The sequence below is a fragment of the Dipodomys merriami genome, unplaced genomic scaffold (genome assembly GCF_024711535.1).
Source record: "Dipodomys merriami isolate MVZ:Mamm:240054 unplaced genomic scaffold, mDipMer1.0.p SCAF_50, whole genome shotgun sequence".
NCBI lineage: Eukaryota > Metazoa > Chordata > Mammalia > Rodentia > Heteromyidae > Dipodomys > Dipodomys merriami.
The window spans coordinates 8,429,749-8,457,579 of record NW_027206069.1 but is presented as its reverse complement, the minus strand read 5'-3'; the positions used below and the strand labels follow the sequence as shown (position 1 = coordinate 8,457,579).

Below are 27,831 nucleotides of genomic sequence, written 5' to 3'. Positions count from 1 at the left end.
CCTTTTTCAAAACAGTTTTGATTTTTTTTTGGGGGTCGGTTGTGGGGCATGGGTGCTGTCTCTCAAGCTCTTCAGCTCACGGCTATCGCTCTACCATTTGAGCCACAGCGCCACTTCTTGTTTTCTGGTAGTTTATTGAACCGTGATCCTCAGCTCTCAGCCTCCTGAGTAGCTAGGATTACAGGCGTGAGCCACCAGTGTCCAGCTATTACATACACTTTTTTGTTGTTGTTAATTGTGGGGTTTGAACTCTGGGCCTGAGTGCTGCCCCTGAGCTCTTCAGCTCAAGGCTAGAGCTCTACCACTTAAGCCACAGCACCACTTCTGGTTTTCTGGTGGTTAGTTGGAGATAAGAATCTCAGAGATGTTCCTGCCCCGGCTGGCTTTGAATCATGATCCTCAGATCTCAGCCTCCTGAGTAGCTAGGATTACAGGCGTGAGCCACCAGCACCCAGCTTTGATTATTTTTGTTGTTCCAATTTCATGTGTATATAGGATGTACTTCAATATTCATCCTCCCATCATTCTCTGCTTTCCCCTTTCTCCTACCAACTGAATTCTCCCTTCAACATATCTTTTACAATCATGCCTTATTATTATTATTATTATTATTATTTTATAGTTAGATTCTGCATGTGAGTGAAAACATGTCTTTGTCATTCTGAGTTTGGCTTAATTTAGTTTTGATACTGTCTGCCTACAGACCCCAAAGGTTGAGGTTTTTCCCCAAGTACAAGTTTTCCTTCTCAGTTCATAAACCCATCTCTGGCCCAAGATTATGTTACCAGTGTTTACAGTTCATCTATAAATTAGAATTTCTCCATCCCTTTCTCAGGTCTGATGAAGAACAGACATTTTTATTGGTTTATTATAAAGGGATTACAAAGCATACAGGTGAAGAGATACATAGGGCTGATGGATAGGGGAGGCAGTAGAAGTCTTTCGTGCTATTCCTAAATGTATCACTGTTCAGGAACCTCAAGAAGGTTTCTTAAACCTGTCCTTTGTTTTTGTTTTGATTGTCTTTGGTGGTACTGTGGACTGAACTCAGTTCCTTGTGCTTGCTAGGAAGGCAGTATATCTCTTGAGCAAAATCTCTAGCCCTCTGTGCCTTTCTTATTTTTCAAAGATGATTTTGGTTGTATGCTAGCCTGAGAGTGTGATCCTCCTGTTTATGTTTCCCATACAGCTAAGATGGCAGGTAGGAGTAACCACATCCAGCTATTGATTGAGATGGATGTCCTGTTTATGTCTAGGATAGCTTCCAACTGTGATCCTCCTGATGTTCATCTCCTAAGTAGCTAGGGTTATTACAGGCTCACATCTGTTTCTTGTAGGTTTCTATGGCGACTTCTCTGTATAAACATGAGTGAAATATACACGAAACATGTAGAAATAAAATTGTATCAAAAGCTAATGCTTTGAGCTAATGCTAATAGATAGATATGGGGCAGGATCCTTATTGAAAGGTGTGTCTATGATTGACTCTGAGACACAGGATGTTAGAGAATTTCTAATAGCTCATTCCAAAACAGAAAAGTATGTGTGTGTGTGGGGGGGAAGTTTGCAGAAAACCTAGTTCTATAGCCTGTTGTCGGTAGGAAAAGGAACAGCTAAAAAGAAGGGAGCATCAGAGCAAGAATGAGAACACTACAGCTACTTGACTCTCTGAGGCCTGACTCTCTGAGGCCTTACTTCTGGAGGTCCCAGCACCTCAACATCATTTCAGACAACTATCTTTTACTTGTTTTGTTCTGAGGATATTCTTTTTTTTTTTTTTTTTTTGTCGGTTGTGGGGCTTGAACTCTGGGCCTGGACGCTGTCCCTCAGCTCTTCAGCTCAAGGCGAGCGCTCTACCACTTGAGCTACAGCGCCACTTCCTTTGAGGATATTCTAAAGTTGCTTTAGGGACAAAAATGGAGGGCCATATATTCGTCAGCCATTTTGTTCTAGTCATTTAGAAAAAGCAAAGGCTATGGTAGTTAGGAGCCAGTAACCATGGAAAAAAAATACCAAAAATATATACATAATATCATGTCAGTTACAGTTATTTGTGCCGTTCAAGGAATTTGTTACTTCTGTCCATTTAAAAGATTTGTTCATATGCCTTATTTATTTATTATTTATTTATTTATTCACTTAATTGCTTGCTTATTGGTTGTGGAGCTTGATCTGAAGGCCAGGGCACTTTCCTTGAGCCTTTCTGCTCAAGGTTACTTCTCTACCACTTTGATTACATACAGCACCACTTCCTGTTTCCTGGTGGTCTTTCCTGTATGATCTGGCTTAGAACCTCTATACTCAGATCTCAGCCTCCTGAGTAGCTAGGATTATAGGCATGATCTGCTGTGCCTGGCACATTCTACAAATTATGATAGGTTGTATTTTCATTAGTGTTCAGCTCAAAATATTCACTAATTTCTAGTTTGTGTGTGTGTGTGTGTGTGTGTGTGCATACCAGTTTTAGAGCTTGAACTCAGGGCCTGGGCACTGTTTCTGAGCTTTTTTGCTCAAGGCTAGTATTCTACCACTTGAGTCACAGCTTCACTTCTAACTTTTTGGTGATGAATTGGAGATTAGTCTCATGGATTTTCCTGCTAGGCTTGGCTTTAAATCATGATCCTCCGATCTCAGCCTTCTGAGTAGCTAGGATTACAGGTTCACAAGTACCTAGCAAAATTCTCTACCCCCTTTAATTTTGACCCAGAGTTTCTTTAGAAGTATGTTGGTTAACTTCTTGATATTTGTGATTTTCTCAAATACCTTATTGTTTTGATTTCTAACTTATTTTCATTTTGTCAGAGAACATATTCTATGTGTCTTCACTCTTTTGACATTTATTGAAACTTATTTTATGGCTGACGCTGGCAAAAATTTCATGTATAATTGAAAAGAAGATATATTTACAATTGGTGAGTGATGTGTTAAAATCTGTGCCTTTTCTGAGTTTTGTCTAGCTTTTCATATCATATGCTGATAAAAGCACATTACAATCTCTGTGGCTATGGGATTTATTTATTTTTTAAATCTATCAATTTTTACTAACCGTGTCTTGAAGTTGTGTTATTGAGTTCCTATACATGCAAAATATCCTTTTGAATATCTCTTTCATTATTAAGTTTATTATTTTTTTTCAGTCCTGGGGCTTGAGCTCAGGGCCTGGGTACTGTTCCTGAGCTTTTTTTGCTCAAGGCTAGCGTTCTACCACTTGAGCCATGGCACCACTTCTGGCTTTTTTTTTTGTTAGTTAACTGGAGATAGAGAGTCTCACAAGCTTTCCTCTTCAGGATGGTTTTGCACTACGATCCTCAGATCTCATCCTCCTGAGTAGCTAGGATTACAGGCTTGAGCCACTGGTGCTAGTGTATTCTTTATCCATGTTAATATGTTTTATTTTGAAATTATTTTCTGTCATAGTAATATTACTACTTTAACCTACTATTACTGACCAATTTTTTTCAGTCAGTTTCTTTCAACATTTTAAGCTATGTTATTGGCTTCTTATGTATTCATTTTGCCATGTAAAAATAGTTGAAGATGGGGGCAACTGATGGAAGGGGTAATGTTCAAGAAGTACTATACTTTAATCTGACTTGTTGAATTGAGACTCCTTTGTTCATCTACTTAAAATAAAAAATAATTGTTGCCTTAGCAATTGTAATACATGTCCTTAATTAAAAACTTAACTTACAGTAAATAAAATGAACTTTATTTAAAATGTAGAAATCTTGCAACTTCATAGGCCCATTTCTCTCCCTCTTTCTCTCTCTCTCTCTTTTTTTTCTCCCGGTTGTGGGTCTTGAACTCTGGGCCTGGGTGCTGTCCCTGAGCTCTTCAGCTCAAGGCAAGCACTCTACCACTTCAACCATAGTGCCACTTCTGGTTTTCTGGGTTAATTGGAGATGAGTCTCACGGGCTTTCTTGCCTGGGCTGGCTTTGAACTGTGATCCTCAGATCTCAGCCTCCTAAGTAACTAGGATTACAGGCGTGAGCCATCAGTGCCCGGCTAGCCCATCTCTTTTTATAATTCTTCTTTGCAGTACAAGTATATATACTATAAATACTAAAAACCAACATTATGACTTTAATTTAAAAATTTATGGATAGTAAGGAAATTCAGAGGAAAAGAAAATAGTGTTTGCCTCACCAAGCTACCTTTTCTTCCGAAGATCCATGTTTCTATTTGATATCATTTCTCTTTTTTTGGGGGGGGGGGTCCGGTTGTGGGGCCTGAACTCTGGGCCTGGACGCTGTCCCTCAGCTCTTCAGCTCAAGGCTAGCGCTCTACCTCTTGAGCCACAGCACCACTTCCGTTTTTTTTTTCTGCTTATGTGGTGCTGAGGAATTGAACCCAGGGCCTCATGCATGCAAGGCAAGCGCTCTACCACTGAGCCACCTTCCCTGCCTCCATCATTTCTCTTTATAAAACTTCCTTTGCCTTTCTCTTTTCTTTTTTCTTTTTTTGTAATATAACTCTCCTTATAACCAATTTTCTTAGATTTGTTTTACTTGAAAATGTCTTTCAAAAATTAATGATGGGGGCTGGGAAGGTGGCTCAGTGGTAGGGTGCTTGCCTTGCATGTATGAGGCCATGGGTTTGATTCCCTCACCACATAAGCAGAAAAAGTTGGAAGTGGCACTGTGGCTCAAGTGGTAGAGCACTAGCATTGAGCTGAAGAGCTGAGGGAAAGCGCCCAGGCCCAGAGTTCAGGCGCCATGATTGACAAAAAAAAACACAAAACAAAAAACAAAAAAATTAAAATAAAAATTTAGATGATGCTGGGTTTGAAACCAGAGTCTTACTTGCTAATAAGCAAGAATACCAACCAGGTGTTGTTTTTTGAGACAAGTTCTCTGGGCTTCTTGGTTTCAGAGAGGAATTCAGCTATTAGTTGTTATATGTTCATAACGTTTAAACCTTCTCTTGTTAAGTTATACTCTTTATCTTTGGCTTTCACCAATATGAGTACCATGTGGGCTTCTGTTGGCATGAGTATCTATGTGTTTATTATACTCTACATGTATCATTTTGTGTCTGAAAATGTCTGTCTTTTAATCAAATCTTTGAGATCTTAGACCAGATTTATTCAAAAGCACTGCTTCAAATATTTTTTTCTGCCCAATTTCTTCTGCCCTTTCCTTCTGGTATTCTCATTACATATGAATCTTTCTCCTTGGTATTATCTAAAGGACCTCTGAATCTCTGTTTTTCTCCCCTCCCTGCCTTTTGATTACCTATCCATACAAAGATATTTTACCTTATAAATTTATATACACCCCTTGCTTATTTCTGTTGAGATGGAGTCTCATGAGCTTTTCTTCCTGGGCTCACCTGAAACCACCAGCCTCCCGGTACACGTAGACTAGACTTGAACCACAATCCTTTCAATCTCTCATGTAGCTAAGGCAGGAGACCACATGTCTAGCTTCAGGTTTTTTTGTTTTTGTTTTTAGTGATTTGGGTTATGAACTCTAGACCTTGTTATTGCTAGGATGGCTGGCATTTTACCACTTAAGCTATGCCTTTAACTTTGCTTGTTATTTTGGAGATAGAGTCTAGCAAACTTTTCAGATGGGTTGGCTTCAAATGACAATCCTCCAGATTACAACCTCCTGAGTGGCTTGGGTGAGCAACATAAACCATTGGCACGTGGCAGTTTCAGCTTTTAATAACACAACTTTGGCCATTTTCTTACTTTCTTTTAACTTGTTTTAAATATTAGGCTATACTGTAAGTTTTTATCTATTTAAAAATATGTCTCTGCTTCTTATTCTTTTTTAAATTTATTTTTAAATTAACAAAAGTGTATATTTATTGTACGTAACATGATGTTTAAAGATATGAATACATGGTGGGATGGCTACATTGAGCTGAAATTAACAAGCTGCATATTTTTTTCCCCATGGTATGCCTGCCTGCCTTCCTTCCTGCCTTCTCCCTCCCACCTCCCTTCCTCCCTTTTTTTCTTCCTTCTCCCACTCTTTGTTTTGTGTGTGTGTGTGTGTGTGTGTGTGTGTGTGTGTGCATGTACTGGCCTGTACCTGTGGTTTCCCCTCCTTCGTGGATTACACACACACACACACACACACACACACACACACACACACACACACACACACACACACACACACACGTGCACAGGGATGGGCCCACTTTGGGACTCCCAAGAAGATGAGCTTCTTTTGCTCAAGGCATTTCTGACTTTTTGCTGGTTAATTGGCGATAAGAGTCTCACAGTTTCCTGCCTGTGTTGGCTTTGAACTGTGATCCTCAGATCTCAGCTGCCTGAGTAGGTAGGATTACACGTGTATGCCACTGGTGCACAGCAATTATGTTTTGTTTGTTTGTTTATTTATTTATATTTTTCCAGTCCTGGGCCTTGAACTCTGGACCTGGACACTGTCCCCAAGTCTCTCTGTGCTCAAGGCTAGCCCCTACCACTTGAGCCACAGCGCTACTTCTGGCCTTTTCTGTGTGTGTAGTACTGAGGAATCAAACCCAGGGCCTCATGTATGCTAGGCATGCACTCTACCACTGAGCCACATTCCCAGCCTCATGTTTTCTTTTTGATGATGAATGTATGAGATTTTATTGTTTATGATATCTTTAAATAATGTTTTTGACTAACATGTATTAGTGTGAAATTTTCTGTTACAAAATTTTTAGATTTAAATAAATTTTCCTATAATTCTTAGGAGGGAGCAATGGGTCATGATAACTTTAAGGTTTCTCTTTTTATTTTATTTTTTTTGCAAGGTAAAGTATTTATATCTATGTCAAGTGAGGAGGATAAAGTCAGAGATAAAGTATGGAAAAACCATCAATCTTTTAACCTGGGTGGTAGCTAAATAGGTATATACTTACTACTTTTTTATACCCTAGTAATTTCTTAATTAATTTTGATAATAATTTTAACTCCTCTGGTCTTGCTATTATCCTTTTCATGTAACTACATTGGTCTGCATTAATAATTTCTCTCATATTTTTTTCTTTAGGGAAATTTCCTGAGTTTTGTCTTCTAGGTCTCTCATTCATTGTTGCTAGGATTCTGTTTTTACTATGCAAGAACTCATTATTTATTTTCTGTATTTCATCTTTTTATATAGCACACTAGCATTTCATTCATGAATAAGATTATCTTACCTTTCTGATACTAATAGCAGCTTTTTTTTTTTTTTAAGTTTTCTTCTGTATAGAAACTTTCTTTTTCTCAAAATTGACTTTCTGCTCCTCTGCTGTGTCTTACATGTGAGAGTGTTTCTTTAGAGCACTGGCCATGCTTTGTTATCTAAATAGATTTAAGAATTAGACTAAAAAGTTGATTTGGTATGTTGTTGCTTATTTACTGGGAAATTCCCTGATGTCAATCTTTAAGACCTTCCTCTCCCCCGCCCGCGCCCCCCCCCACCCCCCCAGTCGTGGAAGCTGAACTCTGGGCCTGGGTGCTGTTCCTCAGGTCTTCAGCTCAAGGCTAGCGCTCTACCACTTAAGCTACAGCACCACTTCGGGTTTCTGGTGGTTTATTGGAGATGAGATTTTCATAGACTTTCCTGCCCGGGCTGGCTTTGAACCGCAATCCTCAGATCTCAGCCTTCTGAGTAGTTAGGATTACAGGTGTAAGCCACTGGCGCCCGGCAAGACTTTCCATTTTAAGTGGTCCAATTTATAAGAGAGAAAAGAAAGTGACTTCCGCTCTCCAGGCTGAAGGGCAAGGATCTACTGGTTAGATGTTGCTGGAGTAGGGTCAGGAGTTGGCTCAGCTTTCCATTCAGCATTTAAAGTTTGTATAGCTGGCAAATTATCTTGATTTATATAGTTCACCTCCATATTCAGATGTATGTGGTTTCCTCCATGAGAGTCTTTCTGATGAATATTGTTTCTAGGCCATGAACTTCAGATGTGCTGAGGTGAGGAGAGATGTCCTCTTAGAGATATGAGTACAGGAGACTACTTAGAATAAGAATTGCTCTTTAACGGTTCTTTGCCATATCTCATCTTTTAGCCTCCTATTTCTACCTGTCACCTCTAGTTTCAATGCTATCTGGCATTGCCAGTTCTGTGCCTTTTGAGAATTCCAAGATGTGTATCTGTTCTTAGCTTTCTCTGCTGCTGTCCTGGAATTCAACTTTATTTGGCCTGCTATGTCAACTGCTACTTACCTACTGTTTTTCAAGCTTCCAAAATTATGTTATTTTGCATCCTCACTCCTACTCTTCTTTTCTTCTTGTCTTAAAAATATTATTTTACTGCACTTGAGTGACATTTCAGCTGTGTGTGATTTAAATATTGTCATCACTTTGTAGTCTTTGTTCAGAACCTCATTCTCTCACTTTTTCAAATCTAACCTCTTCCATCTTTTTTAGTTGTATTTAAATATCACCTCAGACAGGACTTTTTTTTTTTTTTTTTTTTTTTGGGTCCAGTCGTGGGGCCTGAACTATGGCCTGGGCGCTGTCCCTCAACTCTTCAGCTCAAGGCTAGCGCTCTACCACTTGAGCCACGGCGCCACTTCCGGGCTTTTTCTTTTTGCTTATGTGGTGCTGAGGAATTGAACCCAGTGCCTCAGGCATGCAAGGCAAGCGCTTTACCACCGAGCCACCTTCCCAGCCCCTCAGACAGGACTTTTGAGGAACCTCTAGGCAAAAAAAAGATATTCCCTAACTTTTCTTTTCTTTTCTACATTAATCTTATTTATTTCTCCATAGGCCTTTAAATACATAGTGTTTTTTTGTTTTTCATTTTCTACACTGTTCTATCTGCTCATTGAGAATAGGGGTGGTGGCTATCTTAGGTACTGTTATATTCTCAGTGCTTATACATATTTGACTCTAGATAAATATTTGCCAACTGATTGAAAAAAATCATATATGGACTGCATGAATTTTGAAAGTGGATAACAATTTCTGCAGTTATTTTATCTGTTAAAAAATTAAGGAAGCTGGGTGCCAGTGGCTCACACCTGTAATCCTAGCTACTAATGAGGCTGAGATCTTAGGATCACCGTTCAAAGCCTGCCCAGGTGGAAAGTTCATGAGACTCTTATCTCCAATAAACTATTCAGAAAAAGCCAGAAGTGGTGCTGTGGCTCAAGTGGTAGAATGATAGCCTTGAACAAAGAGAGCTCAGGGACAGCACCAGGAGCAAAGAGAGCTCAAGCCCCAGGACCAGCAAAAATACATACATACATACATACATACATACATACACAAACAAAATAAAAAAATTAAGGATATGAGAGCCAGGAGTAGTGTTAGGATGTTGAGATAAGATAACAGATCTTGTGGGGGTGGGGGTGGGATGGGATGGGGTGGAGTGGGGGGGAGGGGGAGGGAAGGGGAAACAAAGGAGGAGGCAACAATGCTAGATAAAAAATGTACTCATTATCTTGCCCATGTAATTGTAACCCCTCTATATGGTATTTTCACACACACAAAAAAGATAATTGAGATCTTCAGGATAGTCTGGTGTAACTAGTGAGACCCTCTCCAAAAAAAAAAAAAAAGCTGGGGGAAGCAACTAACTTCATAGGATAGTTATAAAGGTTATATGAGTCAAAGGACAAAATGCTTATAGTAGTGTTAGTCTTAAAGTCGTTCCTCAATGATCTTTTATACTGACTTGCTGTCCAGTTTTAATTAACTTAAAGAAACTTTTGTTTTGGTGGCCTGAATTATTTATGAGTATTGTACAATATGCTCTGAATTATTGCATGTCCGATTTTAACTCTACCTGGACTTTAGCATGTGTGCGCACGCACACATGCACACAGGCATGCATGTATGCACAAAATAGAATTCCAAATGTTTCCAAGAGGTTGTCTATGTAGCCAAATATATAAGGACAGTGCTGAGTAAAGTAAAAGAATCTTATTTCAATAATTCTGGAATATGTCTTCTTAGGGAATAGAATTTATTTTCAGCATAATTATTCTGAAATTGATAAGATGGTTGATAATTTAGATATTTCTTGGGTATTGATCAAACTTAGTTCTAGGAACTGGTTTATAGTCAAGATTCTTCGATATTACTGGATCTATCAAATGGCTCCTCAGTTTTTAAAAAAAACCTATGAGTTTTTAAAAATAGAGAACTACAGTTTAGTAACAAAAATTAGTATTCATTTATTAAGTCAGTATGTCTAAATTTGTACTTTCTTAAAAAGATCAGTAGTCTTTCCCCCTCTTCTCCTTGCAGTGTCAAGAACATCAGGTGGTAAGTCTATATTTGTGAGTCACTCTTTTGATGGGTGAATGTGCTTAAAATTTTGGCTCAGATTCTTTAATCGCAAAATCTTGATCTGAGAAAGCTATTCCATAAACTTTAAAAACAACTACTTGCATCAAAATAGGATGGAGCTCCATACTCCATTTCAAATACTTACTAATATCCAACAAACAGATTGAAAATTTACTCATTATCATTTTTTCTGCTATCTCATGAAATAGATCAGATTTTCAAAGTTCCTAGCCAAAGCTTCCCAGGTCAATAGCTACTAGAAACTTTTCTTTTGACTTGCCTAACCCCTGGCTTATTTTACCTTCTGTTTATTTTTCACTTGTGTCTCATGTCTGGCAAATGAAGTGTTTCCATGTTTAGATCGGTAAACTACTTCCAATTGGTAAGTGTTTAAGTATTGTTAATTTATGTGTGAAAGTTAATTGGATGATTTTATGTATGCTTTGTACTGTGCTAAAAGTATTCAGTGGACAATTAGTTAACTAGTGTTTCTCTTTAGAGGTAGTGAATCAGAAAGTGACTCCATCATTTGCCTTATGTGCCTTGGGATAATTACTAAACCTGTGCAAGCTATGCTTTTCTCATTGGTACTATAGGAATAACATGGAACCATTATTTTTATGTATACTGGCAAGCAGTAAACACCAGACTTAAGGAATTATTATCATTTGTGCCCTTTTAGAGGATAGAGGATTATGTTGTATTCATTGCCCATTTATTAGTACCTCAAAGTGCTTAATCAATGCCTGATGAATAAGAACACTGATATATTTTCTTTTATGTTTATGCTAAATTTGTTTAATACCTAAATTCCCAGAATTTATTACTGCTTTTCACAAATTCAGCCCTAAAAAAGTATTTAATAATGTATATGGAAGTACTTTGACAGATGTAAAAGACTATACAAATGTAGGGGGTCATGGTGATTTTGAAGTCACTTGTGAAAGCACAAGGTGTTCTTTGCTGACCTTTCCTGTTTGTTAAAAGTGTCAGCTATAAGTTTGCCACCTGGAACTAAAACTGACTAAAGAATATTTATATAAGTATAAATTTGGAAGAGTGAATAAGGCTATCTGTGACACTTGGCATCCTTTGGACTTCTTGCTTCTCTGCCCTTGTGTATCTTTTTCCATCTCCTGTTCGTCATAACTTTTAGGATGTTTTGCTTTCAGCAAAAGAGGTGATCTTCTGTAAAGGAGTAACATTCAGAGACTTTAACTTCCATTTCCTATATTGGTTTAGCCTTGTTATGCTAAAATGAATTATTAGAACTTTTTTGAAAAAACACAAAAAAGAAGTCACACACATTTTTTGATCAAGGATCATCAAAGAACTGCTTCTCTGCTAGAACTTTCAAACAATGCTTTGCCCTTTCACACCTTTATTTCTGATTTTTTTAAATTAACTGCTTTTATTTGTTATTAAAGTTGTGGGTTTAGCTTGGTGCCAGTGGCTCATGCCTGTAATTCTAGATACTCAAGAGGCTCAGGTTTGAGAATCACAGTTTGAAGCCAGCTGTGGCAGGAAAAGTCCATGAAACTCTTAACTCTAATTAACCAGCAAAAAGCCTGAAGTAGAAGGGATTTCCATTAAGTAGATGCAAATTATATTGGCCAAGTTTTAGTTACAGCTGATGACTATGGAATTGTAAAATTATTCTGATACCCATGTTATAAAAAGGTATCTTTTAGGGGCTGGGAATGTGGCTTAGTGGTAGAGTGCATGCATAAAGCCCTGGGTTTGATTCCTTAATACCACATAAACAGAAAAAGGAGAAAGTGGCACTGTAGCTCAAGTGGTATAGAGTACTAACCTTGAGCAAAAGAAGCTCAGGAACAGTGTCTAGCCCCTAAGTTCAAGCCCTAGGACAGGCAAGAAAAGAAAAAGAAAAAGAAAAAAGATCTTCCCAATGGTGTGGTTGTATGACCAATGTTTCCCTTCCCTGTGCCAGGAGATACCTAGCTGCAATCCTCAGTTAAGGCTGTTTGGCTCCAAGAATGAAGTCAGTCTAACTACCCTCAGAGCAGGTCATGAAGGAGTGGGGGACATATCCTAGCACTGTAAGGCCATGGTTGGCTTTTCACACAGTTCCTTAGACACAGTTCGTCTATTTGTATCTGTGTTTGCCCTTCTTGAATTAGATATTTTTTGCTCTTATTATGTCTTCACAGATACAATCCCATCCTCATCTTTTCAGTGAGCTGTCAGCCAGATAAGCTCCATACTCCAAAATAATGATAGAATTGAGAGATTTAGGAAGAAAATGATAAAAGTAATTTTTTTGTGTTACAAATTGTTCTTTCTGTTAGCAGTAGGAAGTGAAGTCAGAGAAAACTTTAGTGTCATGTCCAGGATCCAAAATGAGCCTATGAAAAGAATATAAATTCTATATCACTTTCTTGTGTTCAGAGTTGTATGTCAAAACCATTCATTCATTCACCAAACATTTATTAGGATTAGACTCTTTTTACATTCTGGGTTTGAAATATATAAAAAGATACTTCTTACAGTCCAAAAGGAAACAACCATGCATTACTAGTTACATCATACAATTGATAAGTGCCATGCTAGAAGGAAGTTCTAGGCACTATGACATACTAAGAAGCTACCTCTCATGTACCTTGTTGTAGGAAAAGTGAATTTTCTACAACAGAAGTGGTTACAAGTGAGTTTGAAATAATTCTTAGGAGTTGATCAAGCAGATGAGTGTGAACTACACTCCTATATAGGGAATGTACAACTCATAGATAAATTAAAGCATCATGAGTTTGTGCTTTTGCAGTTTAGTGTGATTGTAATATAATACACATGGAAAAGAGCAAAAGGTGAAGCTTGACAGGTAAGCAAGGACCTTTCTTACTAGGTTCCATGTTCTTACTTTATATTTTAGATTTCAATGAACAGAATGTTAAGAAAATTTGAATTTAAAAAGATTTCTGTGGATGTCATGTAGAAAAAGATCAGAAGAGAATCACTCTAATAATCACAGAAATTAATCAAGGAAAGAGATTTACAAGTTTTAATTAAGATGATGTCAGTGTGAATGAAGAAGACAGTAGATATTAGAGATGATTTCTTGATAGAACAAATAGGACTATGAAATGTTCCTATTGTTACAAAAATAGTGAATAAAGTATAGTAGTAATTAAGGAAGATGTCTTGTTCAATACTGATCTGTATTTTTTAAAATTAATTTAATTTTATTTGTGAACATACTGTACAGAGGAGTTACAATTACATGGGCAGGATAATGATCTGTATTTTTGTCAGTTGTAGGGCTTGAATCTGAGGCCTGGGTGCTGTCCCTGAACTCTTTTGCTCAAGGCTAGCACACTACCACTTTGAGCCACAGCACCACTTCTGGTTTTCTGGTAGTTAATTGGAGGTAAGAGTCTCATAGACTTTGCTGCCTAGGTTGGCTTTGAACCATGATCCTCAGATCTCAGCCTCCTGAGTAGCTAGGATTACAGGCATGAGTCATTGGCACCCAGCTTCTATACTGATCTTTGATCAAGAGAAGACATTTCAAGGGTCAGGGATAGTTTTTCTTAAAGTACTGTGGCAAATCACTATAGCAACTTATATTTGAGAAATGTGTCCAAATACTTTTTACTTATATCTATCATTTCTTTCTCTTTCCTTCTCCTTTTTTCTTTTTAGATCTGGGGCTTGAACTATTTAGGACTGCATGCTTGCTCTGTTTGCTTACTTAGTGGTGCTGTACCAGCTACATGAATTGCATCTGTAGCCCCGCATTTGACTGGTTATTTTGGAGACGGAGTCTCTCTGATTAAATAGGATTAAAAGTGGGAACCATTGGTGCTTGTTTTTTGTTTTTAAAAAATCATTTCTTAATGAAAGGTTGGACTGAAAAGAAAATGACTTAAAAGGGGACAATGACAGCATATCTATTAAGTCTTAGACTTAATGTAGAAAACAATAAAAACAAGATGAAATTAGAACATATGCTATCAGATCGACAACATTAATAATCAACACTTGTAAAGAATGTGGAGGGAAACACTATTTAAATTTGTTATTTAGCAAAAATAGAACAGGACAGAAGATAATGAAATAAACAAGAACCCCTGAGTCTCAGAGATATTAAATAGTTTGCTGGAGGTTACACATAGTTGTAGGTGGCAACTCACCCTCCATCCAGGGCTCTCTGCAGGGCATCAAAAAAACTCCACGACACTTACCCAGTCTGTTAGGGCTAGAAAAACAGAAGCAGAAGGACAGTTTGAAGAAAAAAAATGAATACTTCAAGAACCTATTTAAACTTTTTTGAAATATATATCAAGAGAATTGAATTGGGGGCATTCTATTCTATTGGAATGAGAGAAAGAAGAAAATAATTCATGAAAAAGGATGCCACGTTATTTATATCTTACACAGTAAACTTTAATTTGAGATTATTTATGTAGATGATATTAGAATACTAAAAAGTATTTAGAGACTAGCAATAGGGCATAAGGTTGTGAATATTTAAATTTTTTATTCATTTTAAGCACTGTGTCACTGCTGACCATCTGCTGTGGATATGGTATTAGGACATAGTCTAACGGAGTTGCAAATGAAATAGAAGACAGGTATGTTTTCAATGACCTTAAAGTATTGTTAGGTAAGATAGATTTGCACATATGGAATTAATTTTGGAGCCATCTGGAATAGTTTATAATCAGTGACATAGTTATATAATGAAGTGACAGAATTTTGGAAGCAAATAAGTAGCGCTCTGAGTTGTTGGGAAGGGAGAGAGGAGCATGAGACTCCATGTATGATGTGACTGCAATATCTTAAGATGCTATAGTTTTGGTCCTTCATTTTATTTTATTTTTAGAAATATGTTTTTGTTATAATAAAGGCGATGTACAGAGAGGGCTTCCAGTTACATAAGTCAGGTAAAGAGTACATTTCTCTTTGGAGAGAATGTCACACCTTCCCTTGCTGTCTCCCAAGTGGTCTTTCATTTTAATGATGTGCCTTCAGATGGGCCTTGAGGGATGAATATGATTTGTTTTCTTTTTTTTTTTTTAAAAGAAAAGGGTAGAACTAGTGAAGTAGGTATGTTTGTAAAATCAAATGAATTTAATCTGATAGCTCATCCGTTTATCAGTCTTACCTAATGATTACAGTTTAAATGTCAAGTAATAGAATGGGGAAAGTATTACTATTCCATGTTATAGCCATACAAATGAACACTGTTTTTTAAGCTTTGGTTTTATTCAACTTTAAGTAGTAATGACAATAACCACAACTCAAAAGCTATTGAAAAGACCTAAAATGTATATAGAGTACCTCGTACACATTGTGTATGCTCAATAGACATTATGCATGCTAAATGGTGTGCATTCTGATGGTAGGTAAATATCTTTCTGAAGAGAAAGATATTAATTCTTCCCCAAGCTTTAAAAGGAATATTTCGTATTTGTATCAGCAGTTCCACTATTCAAAGCTTATTCTAAGGATATTTAAAGATAAATCCATATTTTTTGAAAGTTTTAGCAAAGATATTTTTTAGTATAACAGGGTAAAGTAGAAGTGAATAAGAAACATTTCCTGCTCCTCATACAGGAAATGGGCATGGAAGATTCCATGTGCATTTTTTTTTGTGTGTATGCCAGTGAACTCAGGGCCTGGGCGCTGTCCCTGAGGTTTTGTGCTCAAAGCTAGCACTCTATCACTTGAACCACAGCTCCACTTCTCACTTTTTGGTGGTTAATTGGAGATAAGAATCTTATAAACTTTCTCTCTCTCTCTCTCTCTCTCTCTCTCTCTCTCTCTCTCTCTCTCTCTCTCTCTCTCTCTCTCTCTTTCTCTCTCTCTCTGTCTCTCATAAACTTTCTTGCTGTGGCTGACTTCAAAGGGCAATCCTCAGATCTCAGCCTCCTGAGTAGTTAGGATTGCAGTCATGACCCATTGATGCCTGGCCACATGCATAGTTTAAAAAGGATATTATTTACAACACTGAATAGAACATGAAGAATAGCCCCAAGTCTCACAAATAGATGATGAACAAATGGATGCAATAAATTATAATTGCTTTAAAAACAAAAAAAGTGAAATTATTTAGAAATTTATTTCTGATAAAGTGAGGGGAAAAAATACTAAAACTATATACTATTTAATCCATCTTTCTTTTTTTCTTTCTTTTGTTGGTCCTGGGGCTTGAACTCAGAGCCTGGGCACGGTCCCTGAGCCTCTCTGTGCTCAAGACTAGCACTCTACCACTTGAGCCACGGCGCCACTTCTGGCTTTTCTGTTTACATGGTATGAGGAATCGAACCCAGGGCTTCATGCCTGCTAGGCAAGCACTCTACCACTAAGCCACATTCCCAGCCCTTTAATCCATTTTTTAAAAAAATGTATGGTTATAGGTAGAAAATTTGATGTACTATCGTACATCAAAATTTATATGTAGTTTTTCCTGAGTACTGGTCCTAGAGGTAATTTTTATAGACTTCATTGTGTTTATCAGAGTTTTTGCTTTTGTGATAATCATTAACATCATTAAAATTTAAAAATAGGAGTGGATGACTTTAAATATAGCTAATACTATAGGAATATACATAAAATTTAAAGAAAAATATTTAAAACTGTATTGTTACAATATATATATATATTTTTTGGGTTCGGTCGTGGGGCCTGAACTCTGGGCCTGGGCGCTGTCCCTCAGCTCTTCAGCTCAAGGCTAACGCTCTACCACTTGAGCCACAGTGCCACTTCTGGCTTTTTCTGCTTATGTGGTGCTGAGGAATCGAACCCAGGGCCTTGAGCATGCAAGGCAAGCGCTCTACCACTGAGCCACCTTCCCAGCCCTTGTTACAATATTTTTATATGTAAGACTGAATTTTGATTTTGTGGCTCTGTCTTTAAAATGTAGCAAGGCTTCTAAAGAAATGTTGGGGATTAGATGGGAAATGAAGTATCGTTGAATAGATTTACTATATACAAAAAATTACCACTTTTTAAGTAATAGATAAAAATTACTTCTTAGACCTCTTGTTTTAAATTGTATTTTCATCCCAGTTTTAATAGTTGGCTTTTTAGGCTATAAGAAAAACTAATTTAAGGTTGGGGGAAGGGGAGGGATATTGGAAGGGATGGGAAGGGGAAACAAAGGAGCAGGCAACAATGCTTGATAAGAAATGCACTCATTACCTTGCCCATGTAATTGTAACCCCTCTGTACAGTATTTTCACAATAAAAAAAACCCCAAATAACTAGTAGAAAACAAGAAAAAGAAAAAAGAAAAAAAAAGGAAAACTAATTTAATTGCTTTAAAAAGGCATTCTCCGGCTGGGAATGTGGCTTAGTGGTAGAGTGCTTGCCTAGCATGCATGAATCCCTGGGTTCCATTCCTCAGTACCACATAAACAGAAAAAGCTGGAAATGGCACCGAGACCCAAGTGGTAGAATGCTAGCCTTGAGCCAAAGAACCTCAGTGACAATGCCCAGGTCCTGCGTTCAAACTCCAGGACTGGCAAAAAAAAAAAAAAAAAAAAAAAAGCTACTCTCCTGCTCTGCCTTGTTTCCTTCAATCTTTTCTAGGAAGTCAGCACATTCAGTTCTTACAAGGCCCTGGGGCTTTATAATGGTGAGTAAAAGACATAGTTCTTGGAGCTCACTGTCCACTTGAAAGAGATAAACAGACACTCAAATAAAACACTTGCAAATTGTGTTCACTAATGTGAAAAAACCTCCTCAAATGGGAGAGGATCAGAAAATCAATTCACACAGGGAAGTGAGCAAAGACTTCCATAAAGAAGTGGCATGTAGAGTTAACTCAAAGTGTAAGTAGGAGTTAGTCAGACAGAACATTGTGAGACAAGCATTCTAGGAGAGGGATAAATGCATGCAAAAAATTTCGGATGGGCTGGGAAGGTGGCTCAGTGGTGGAGTGCTTGCCTTGCATACATGAGGCCCTGGGTTCAATTCCTCACCACCACATATGAAGAAAAAGCTGGAAGTGGCGCTGTGGCTCAAGTGGTAGAGTGCTATCCTTGAACTCAATTGCTGAGGGACAGTGCCCAGGCCCAGAGTTCAGGCGTCATGACTGATAAAAAAGAAAGAAAGAAAGAAAGAAAGAAAGAAAGAAATCAAACAGAAATTAGCTTTGCATGTTAAAAAAAAATTAAAAAGATTGAGAAAGAGCCAGTGGGCTCTTAAGGCTGCAGCATCAAGTTGGAAAAGAGGCTAGGAACTTGTACGCTACATGAAGGATTGTGTGTTTTTTTTCTGAGGGAAATGGGGAACTACTGTAGTATTTTAAACAGAAGATTACATGAAGCAGTTTTTAAGTTAAAAAATCCTTCTGGCTGCCAAAGGGAAAAGGAATTGAAGAGATGTAAAAGCAAATTGGAAGATGAGTGAAGAGACTATTAGAATTCATTAGGAGACAGTAGTACAGAGTAATGACACTGAAGATGAAAGCTGAGGCCAATCTTGGAGATGTACTTTGGTGGTACCATTGATAGGATTTAGGGATGAATTGGATTATGAGAGTTAAAGAGGAAATATAAGGATGATTTTCAGAATACTTTGCACAAATGACATGAAGTAGATAGTTTTTCTTTTGATGAGGGAGAGTTTTCAGTGTTGGATATATTTATTTACTTTGAGTTATCTTCATGATTCTTAAGTAGAGATATTAGATAGATGAGTCTGTTACTCAAAAAAACATGCATCTGGATTGGAGATGAATATTTATTTACTTATTTTTGTACTGGTAATGGGGCTTGAGAGATGAACATTTAAGAATATTTGGCCCAGGGGCTGGGAATGTGGCTTAGTGGTAGAGTACTTGCCTAGCATGCATGAAGCCCTGGGTTTGATTCCTCAGTACCACAGACACAGCAAAAGCTGGAAGTGGCACTGTGGCTTAAGTGGTAGAGCTCTTGCCTTGAGCTGAAGAGCTGAGGGACAGTGCTCAGGCCCCGAGCAAGCCCTACGATGGACAAAAAAAAAAAAAAAAGAATAATATCTGGCCCAGGAATAATATCGACGGCCATATGGATGAATTGGAATGCCTATGGAAGATACTGCGAGAGAGGAACAGGGAGCCTAGGGTTGAACAATGATGAATTCCAATGCAATGGGCGATATAGTGGGGTAAGGTGGAAAAACACTTTGAGGTGGAAAAACACTTTGAGGGAAATATGTTCAAGAAGAGGAAGCCCAGAGGAAAGTGGTATAGGGGAGCCAAGGGAAGAAAATACTGAGACTGAAGAGGGACCGTCTATATGCAGTGAGTTGAAAGATCTAGCAAAGAGACAGATGACTGTGTCCATGGAATTTGGCAATCTAAAGGGGATGGTTCTAGGAAAAGTGACTCGGTGCAGTGGTGGAGGAAGAAGTCAGACCTGAGTAAGTTAGAGTCAAACAAGAAGTGAAGGAGTGAAGAGAATGTGCACCTAACTCAACTCAGGAACTTTGTCTCAGAAGTCAGAGGCCAGTAACTGGTGGGGAACAAAGTCCTGGGGGAAGGTTTTGTTTTCCTTTGACAAGGAAGATTCTAGAGTTAGTCTGAATGTTGGTGGGAATGATTTAGGAAAGAAGGAGGTATTAATGAAGTAAAAGGACTAGCTGATGGATTGAAGGCTCTCATGATGGGTTTTTCATCTTTGATACCAGGGGAAAAGAGATGTAAGTAGATTTTTAAAAAATACCAATTGTATATTGAATATGTGCTGGTTACAATGCTAAGTGATTTGCACAGACTGATTTATATTCAAACTAGCCTTCTGACATTGATATAATTGTCTCCACTTTACAAGTGGGGAAATAGGTGGTGTAGACATAGAGCCAAGGTCTTATTTCAGAACTATTTGGTTTCAGAGTTTGCACTCTCAGCTCTTATCTAGAGATATTCCTCTGCAATGGTGTATGAGTTTTCTCAGACCATCATAACAGTATCGCAGACAGTTACTTAAATGACAGACATTTTTTTCTCGCACAGTTCTGGAGACTTGCAGTCTAAGACCAAGGTGTTGGCAGATTGGGTCACTCCTGAGGCTTCTCTCCTTGGCTCACAGATGGCCACATTTTTGCATGTCCTCACTTGACTCAGCTCTTTGTCCTAATCTTTTCTTAAAAGGACACCAGACAGATTGGATTAGGTCACACTACCTTAACACCTTTATTTGATCATAGTCACCATTTTAAAGGTCTTATTTCCAAGTGCATTTACATTTTGGGGTTAATGTTTCAGCATATGAATTGTGTGTGTGTGTGTGTGTGTGTGTGTGTGTGTGTGTGTGAGAGAGAGAGAGAGAGAGAGAGAGAGACAGAGACAGAGACAGAGACAGAGACAGAGACAGAGACAGAGACAGAGACAGAGAAAGAGAGAGACAGAGACAGAGACACAGAATTTAGTTCATAACATATGGTTCTTTCCTTTTTTGTGATACTGGGGATTAAATCCAGGACCTGGAGCATATTTAGGCAATTGCTCTACCACTTGCACCACAACTCTAACCCAACAGATGGATTTTAAAAGTATAAAGAATGAAGTGGGTGTAGAGGGAGTTACAAAGAGCATGTAACTGTATTTGAAAAAGAATATAAGATAGCTAGAGAAAGTAGAGGTAGCTTCAGGTGAGGCTGGAGATTATTTGTACATATCAGTGCTGCCCAATTATTTGAGTCTCTGCAGTAATAGGCTGGTGTATCTGTGAAGTAATTCTGTACACAAGCAAGAATTCTGTGCTTTAATGGGGTGCTGGGTGCTCACATAGGCTTATTAATCTTGTACATTTGTTGTGTACAAGGTTGAAATGAAAAAGAATTTTATTCATATCCTTAGCACAACTACAAGTTACTGTTTGCCAGGGACCTTTCTGGTTGTTTTCAAGTAGGTGAAAGTGTGAAAGCTAAATCTTTGATTTTTGCGATTTTGTTACTTGCACCATTACAAAAAGTAGATTGAATATACTTCCAACCTATTGTATAAATTGTTTACTTAACATTTCCTTCTTCTTTGTCTCCTTCTTTATTTCTTTTGCCTCCTCCTTTCTTTCATGTACCCTCTTTCTACCTTAATTCATTATTAATTTATTAAGTACCTATTAGGTGTTTGGCACTAAAAGGTCTACAGATATAGGTATATATGTGTACAGATATATGTATAAATGTTATAGATAACCTAGTGATAATGCTGTTATTAAGTATTAATTCATTGCTCAGTTAATCTTTTGAACATATTGGGTCCCTAAGTGCCAGACAGCGTGTTAGGCTTGGAATAGTGACATGCGGAAGATATAGTCTTCACCTTTTAAGAAATTTGCAACTTGGTATAGAAAATAGAAAGGTGAGTAAACAAAGGCAATGCCATGTGAATTTGTAAAATATTAGTCTGCTTTTTCATGCACTTTTGGATATTTTTTGAAATGAACTCAATGCATTTTAATGAAAAAGACTTATAAAATCCATTCATTTTATAAAGACTTTTAAATGCTTATGATCATTATGTAGTGACTTAGAGGTCTTAAACTAAGAACAAGACATTGAGTTGGAGAATTTTAGACTTTCTCTTCATTTGAGCTTTTTGTCTATACCTTGCACTGTCATCAACTTTGGTTTTTAGATGTTGGAATGATTAATGGTATTCTTGAAATACACTACAGAAACATGCTGAATATTAAAGCTTGGGAAATGTCACAGTAACAAAGCATTATTGTCATAGTGGGTGAGCAGGTCATATGCTGACCTAGCATAAATATCAGACATTTGGAACCTGGAACTATGTAATAATCTGGAGGTTCATCGTACTGTGACAACTATGATGAATGACAGATCAAAAACACTAAGAAGAAAGTAGATTTTTGTAGATTATATAATTGATATGTTTTCAAATATCACCTACTTAAACTTTCTTAAGCAGAAAGTCGTGACTAAACAGAGTTGAGTGAATAGATATGATCTTGATACTTACTTTGGGAGCTAATATACTATATAAATTCAAGACATTATCTGCATTGTAGATTTATTTTCTGGGAAAATATTAAACAGATTATGGAAATAGCTCAGAAAGTAGAGAGGAGAAAAAGCAAATCTGAAAAATGGTATATATAGGTTTTAGAATTAATTATTACTATTAGAAATTCTTATGTCATGTAATGACATATGCACATAACTATGTACATATTGACTTAATTTTAATTGTGTTATAGAGTATGTCATAGTGTAAAGAGCACTGGATTGGGAGTCAGGAAATCAGAGTGGTCAGCGCTGCCATTGCTCAACTGTGGGCATCATTTTCACATCTTTAAAGTGAAGTGGGTGTGAGAAATGGTCTCTAAGGTTCTCCCAGTTCTGCTACTTTATTATTCTGTGATTCTAAGTCCCATACCTGTCAAAAGAATTTTGACTTTTTTTAAGTTGCTTAAGCTAGCATTTCAGTTAGAATGCATCCAGGAGCTTATTTCCATGGGCAATTGGGAACAGCAAAGCCTTGCATCTCCAGGACTTGATATGTCTTCTGCTAACCACTGACAGTGAGCCATACCACCTAAGAGGCTCCCTTGATAGCCTTAAAGAGTGAAAGAACAAATGGACAGTATTGAGAACTCTGTGGAAGAGGAGACCAGAGAGACGTTGATCATCATGGCTCCTTGGGATTTGCAAAGAGGAATGACTAGAACTGGGCCATTCACTACAGCCAGGTCAAAGGTCAGGTCAGGAATGTGGACAATGCTGGTGATTCCAGGTAGGTCTAGGAGGGTAAATAAACCTGTTTAGTATTCCTGAGCAGCCAAGCTCAGCAAGCAATTAGGAAGGGTTCTTTGGAAGAAAACTGTGACATTTAAAATGTTTAATTACTGCACCATTGTTATATTCTTTCTTAATACTCACCAAGTTAACTTACCTTTAACATATATGCACAGTTCAAGCATTAACTTGACATAATCAAACTAAACATACTTTCATGATCCTTTATTAAGTTAAAAAAAATCTGATTTCAGTTGATGGCATTTGCAACAGACTCCGCCCCCTTTTAAAAGCAGTTTTAGACCTTTGAGTTTTCTCAATTTCAGTTAAGCAATATTAAATATAACTGTCTAGTGACAGAGACATATCTATTATTACTTTGCTCAGAATTAGCTCATTTGGGAGTAATTAGAAAATGATTGGAATATTGCTTTTCTTACTGATTAAAAATAATGTACAATTCGTAAATAGGGTGGGTATTAATTTAGATGACTAAAATAATTTTGAGTACTGAATACAATTAGAAGAAATTAAAGGTGTTTTATAATTATTTCTATTATGAAATTTCAATAAAAATTACATATGTTCCTTGAAACACTGATTAAATTCCTATAATATTATTAAAAACATCTGTATGTCTAATACATATTACAAGATGATTCTTTTTCTTCTTTTTTGTTTTGTTTTGTTTTTGTTTTTTGCTTTTATCTAGTTGCTTCCAAGATCCGGTACTTGCAGGAATATCATAACCGGGTTCTTCACAACATTTATCCTGTACCATCAGGAACAGATATTGCAAACACCCTGAAATACTTTTCTCAAACTTTGTTAAGGTAAGCCTGAAAATATCCTCTACTTTGAGACAACTATTAGATAGTACTATTGAATTTATTGGGACCTAAATTTTTATTGACTTGAAAGTTTTGAAAGGCATTACATTTTCTAGTGCTCTTGTCAGAAGAGTCTGGACTCCAGTCCTCTGGGTGTATATAGCAGATCAGAATCTAGGGCTAACTGGAAGATGGTGGCATGCCTGTTGCCTGCTTTCCACAGTCTGAATGTCTTTTCAAGAGATATATAAAAGGTCTATATTTGGCACTAACACAGCATGGAATTAAAAGGAGAGCTTACATTGTTTAAAATGAAAAACCAGGAAACACCTTTTAGTCTAAAAATCAGAATCATATTTTAGGTGGTTCATCACTAGTATTTTCTGTTGCTTTAAGCGCAGTATATGGTAGTAAAAAATTGCTTTTTTTTGTCTTTGTACCACTTCAAGTATTAAACATGCTTTATGATTGATACTGAAATTTTGTGGAGGAGAAGGAACAAAAACCCAAATGAGCTCTTATTATATACTGACTATTTTTACTACAAGGTAGAGACCTGAGGGACCATTCTGTATCACACTTTTCACTCATACCCACATGCAAAGAGATGTGCCTTTCCAGCGAGGGCTCAGTTGTTTTGAGAAATGATACCAGAAAAGTTCAAAGAGCATTTCACTTCTCATTAAATTCTCAGGCTTGGTGTTTTCCATCACCATGATCTTCTCATTTCAGATCTGCTTTAAAGAAGCACATAGGCTGACTTGCTATGATTTCTTTTAGTTATTTTGCAGTATAGGTTATGTAAGTTATTTATTGAAGAACACAAATTAGGAATGATTGTCATGACACTGGAGCTATTTATAGCAGTATACCACTTTGCCATGGGCTTTTGGGTGGAACATCCTGTGGAAATCAAGCAGCTACTATTTTGCAGTTCCCATCTCTCTGTTCTTCTCTGGGCTGTCTTTTCACTGAGTATCCCTACTTGAAAGGATTCTGTCAATTAAACCCATGTATTAGCATAGCACAGTTAAGTGTAAGATTATGGTATAGGTCATTTACTTATTGAATGGTGGTAGATTAATTAACTCAGTGTTCATAGTAATAATAAGATAAATTTATTAACAAACCCATCTGATTCTATTTTCTTGAATTTTCCTTTTGTCTTTGAGGTCAGGGATCTCAATGAGAAGCCTTTTTTATTGATCACAAGTTGTAAAAGTCCTTAAAATGAGAGGCACATTTTTGGTAGGAAGTTCTATGAATTCCATTTGAAAAGCGGTGACACCTTGTTGGCATCTCAGAGCTTGCTACTTAGGATGTAGAATTGACCGGAAAGTAAAGAAATTTAGGGTACTAAAGTCATGTTTCTTTCTTTCTTTCTTTCTTTTTTTTTTTTTTTGAGCCAATTGCATTAGTATTCGATCATTTTAGCAGTTTAATGGTGAAACTAGGGTTAAGGTAGTTTGTACAGGCAATTTGTTGGAGAAGATTTTGTGCAATTGAACTATTTGATCAGAAACATGAATTATGATTACCACAACATTATATACAGCAATTGTACTTACATATATCAGACACTGCTCTGAGTACTTTAAATGTGACATGTCATTACCTCATAATTTTATAAGTAGATTATTATATTCCTTGTACAGATAATGAAATTGTCACAGAATGGCTAAATAAGTTGCTCAGAATTATCTAAGAATCTTGAGCTCAAATTTGAGCTCAAATTCGAGCTCCAAGATTCTTAGTACCATATAAACAAAACGCAGAAAATGGCACTGTGGCTCAAGTGATAGAGTGCTAGCCTTGAGCAAAAGAAGCTCAGGGACAGTGCCCAGGCCCTGAATTCAAGCCCCAGGACTGGCAAAAAAAGAAAAGAAAAATCTGGGCATGGTGGTTCATGCCTAAAATCCCAGCACTTGGGAAGCTAAGCTTCACAAGTTGAAGGCCAACTTGAGAAACATAGCAAAGTCCTCAAAGGAGAAAAACAACAACAAAACAACATTTTACATTTTATAAAATTCCATCAGCTTGGGCTGGGAAGATGGCTCAGTGGTAGAGCGCTTGCCTTGCATGCTCGAGGCCCTGGGTTCGATTCCTCAGCACCACATAAGCAAAAAGAAAAAAAAAAGCCGGACGTGGCGCTGTGGCTCAAGAGGTAGAGCGCTAGCCTTGAGCTGAAGAGCTAAGGGACAGTGCCCAGGCCCGGAGTTCAGGCCCCACGACCGGACCCCCCAAAAAAAAAATTCCATCAGCTTTATCTGGGTCAGAATTATATTTTCACAGCAACAATTATCTAATATTCATGAATATATGCAGCTCTCACTAATTTCAGTAGAATTTTGTACCTATTTTGAAAAGCGGAGATTAGCCTAGATGTTTAGTTAGCCTCAATTAATTTAATCCACAGGAGAGGAAAGACTATATGTTATCATAGTTGATTATAAAATCTGTTAAAGTGCAAGCTGGTGGCTCACGCCTGTAATCCTGGTAATCCTGCTACTCAGGAGGCTGAGATCTGAGGATTATTGTTTGAAACCAGTCTAGGTAGAAAAGGCAGTAAGACTCTTATCTCTAATAAAGTACTCAGAAAAAGCTGGAAGTGGTGCCATAGCTCAAGTGGTAGAGTGCTAGCCTTGAGCAAAAAAGCTCAGGGACAGTGCCCAGGGCCCTTAGTTCAAGCCTCTCCACCCTCTCCTGCCACCTCCCCCCCCCCCAAAAAAAAGAGGAAAAAAAAACAGTTAAAGAGTTGCATATGTCTACTTAGTTCATAATTAGATGTATATTAGAGCCTGTAGAGGTTCCCTAAATTCTAGGTATAGAAGAAAGTCCTGTGTAATATCTAGTGTACTAGCCCTTGCTTTGAGAATGGTAAAAGATTAGTGACTATTTATTGAATTGAGTTTTGTCCAGATTTCATCCAGTGCAGAAAACTTCATGATTCTATGTGAATCTAACAGTGACCTAGGGTTCTAGGTCAAATTACATCTGAGTACTAACTTGTACTCATTTTTTTTGTCGGGGGGGTCCGGTTGTGGGGCCTGAACTCTGGGCCTGGGTGCTATCCCTCAGCTCTTCAGCTCAAGGCTAGCGTTCTACCACTTGAGCCACAGCGCCACTTCTGGCTTTTTTCTTTTTGCTTATGTGGTGCTGAGGAATCGAACCCAGGGCCTCATGCATGCATGGCAAGTGCTCTACCACTGAGCCACCTTCCCAGCCCTTGTACTCATTTTTTAACTTAATAGAGTTTTAAGTTTGACAGTAAACACTTACTTTATATACAACATCAGTGGTTAGGGTTTGTTTTAAAAAGTATTTTTATTTTCTTTCAAGTAGTTGTACCAAGGAGTTGCCATTCAACAAAGCAGTTTAAGAATACATTGTGTCTGATCAACGTCATGCTTTCAACGTTCCCACCCACCCCGGCCAGCCCACCCTTTCCCTCACTTTTCTTAGTTTTTTAGGCTATGTATTGAATTATTTTTCCATTTAACAAAGCTGTTTATGTATACAATGCACGTTGAACTGTGCCATCCTTTCAACATCTTCACCACCTCACTTTGACCCTCCCTTCCCTTATTTTTCTTATTTTTACGGAATATACAATAAATTCTTGACTGCATTCTTCTCCCTTTTCCCCTTGTTTACCGTCTCTTCCGGCCCCACCCTTATTGCAAGTACCCATTTCTGGTTCTTATTTTACTGAGCTTTGACTTAGTCTTTCTAAAGAATTATACTATTTGAGCTCTCCACAGAGTCTATCATACTTCAGTTAATTCTTTTGTAACTGCTTGCATAGTACCCAATGTGTTTACTTACAGATTTATAGGCACGTTCTAGCTACCACAAATGAGAGAAACCATGCAATCTTTTTTTTTATTTGGAGTCTGGCTTACTTCACATAATATAATTTTTCCAAGTCTTTCCATTTCCTTATGAATGGTACAGTATCATTCTCTCCGATGGATGAATAGAATTTTTTGTTTGCTGTTAGTATTAGAAGTAACTACAAAGATGATCATCAAGTTTAATCCTCTCCCTGCTACCG

General features: G+C 37.5%; 1 protein-coding gene across 8 annotated transcripts in view; it reads left to right on the top strand.

The window, feature by feature from the left end:
* Unc79 (unc-79 homolog, NALCN channel complex subunit) overlaps nucleotides 1-27,831 on the top strand; it is a 238,323-nt gene that overhangs the window by 20,414 nt on the left and 190,078 nt on the right. For all 8 annotated transcript variants that reach the window (XM_069997680.1, XM_069997681.1, XM_069997678.1 and 5 more), the window contains exon 2: nucleotides 23,660-23,780. In XM_069997680.1, the coding sequence (XP_069853781.1) occupies nucleotides 23,660-23,780 (121 nt within the window). The remainder of the gene's footprint in view (nucleotides 1-23,659; nucleotides 23,781-27,831) is intronic.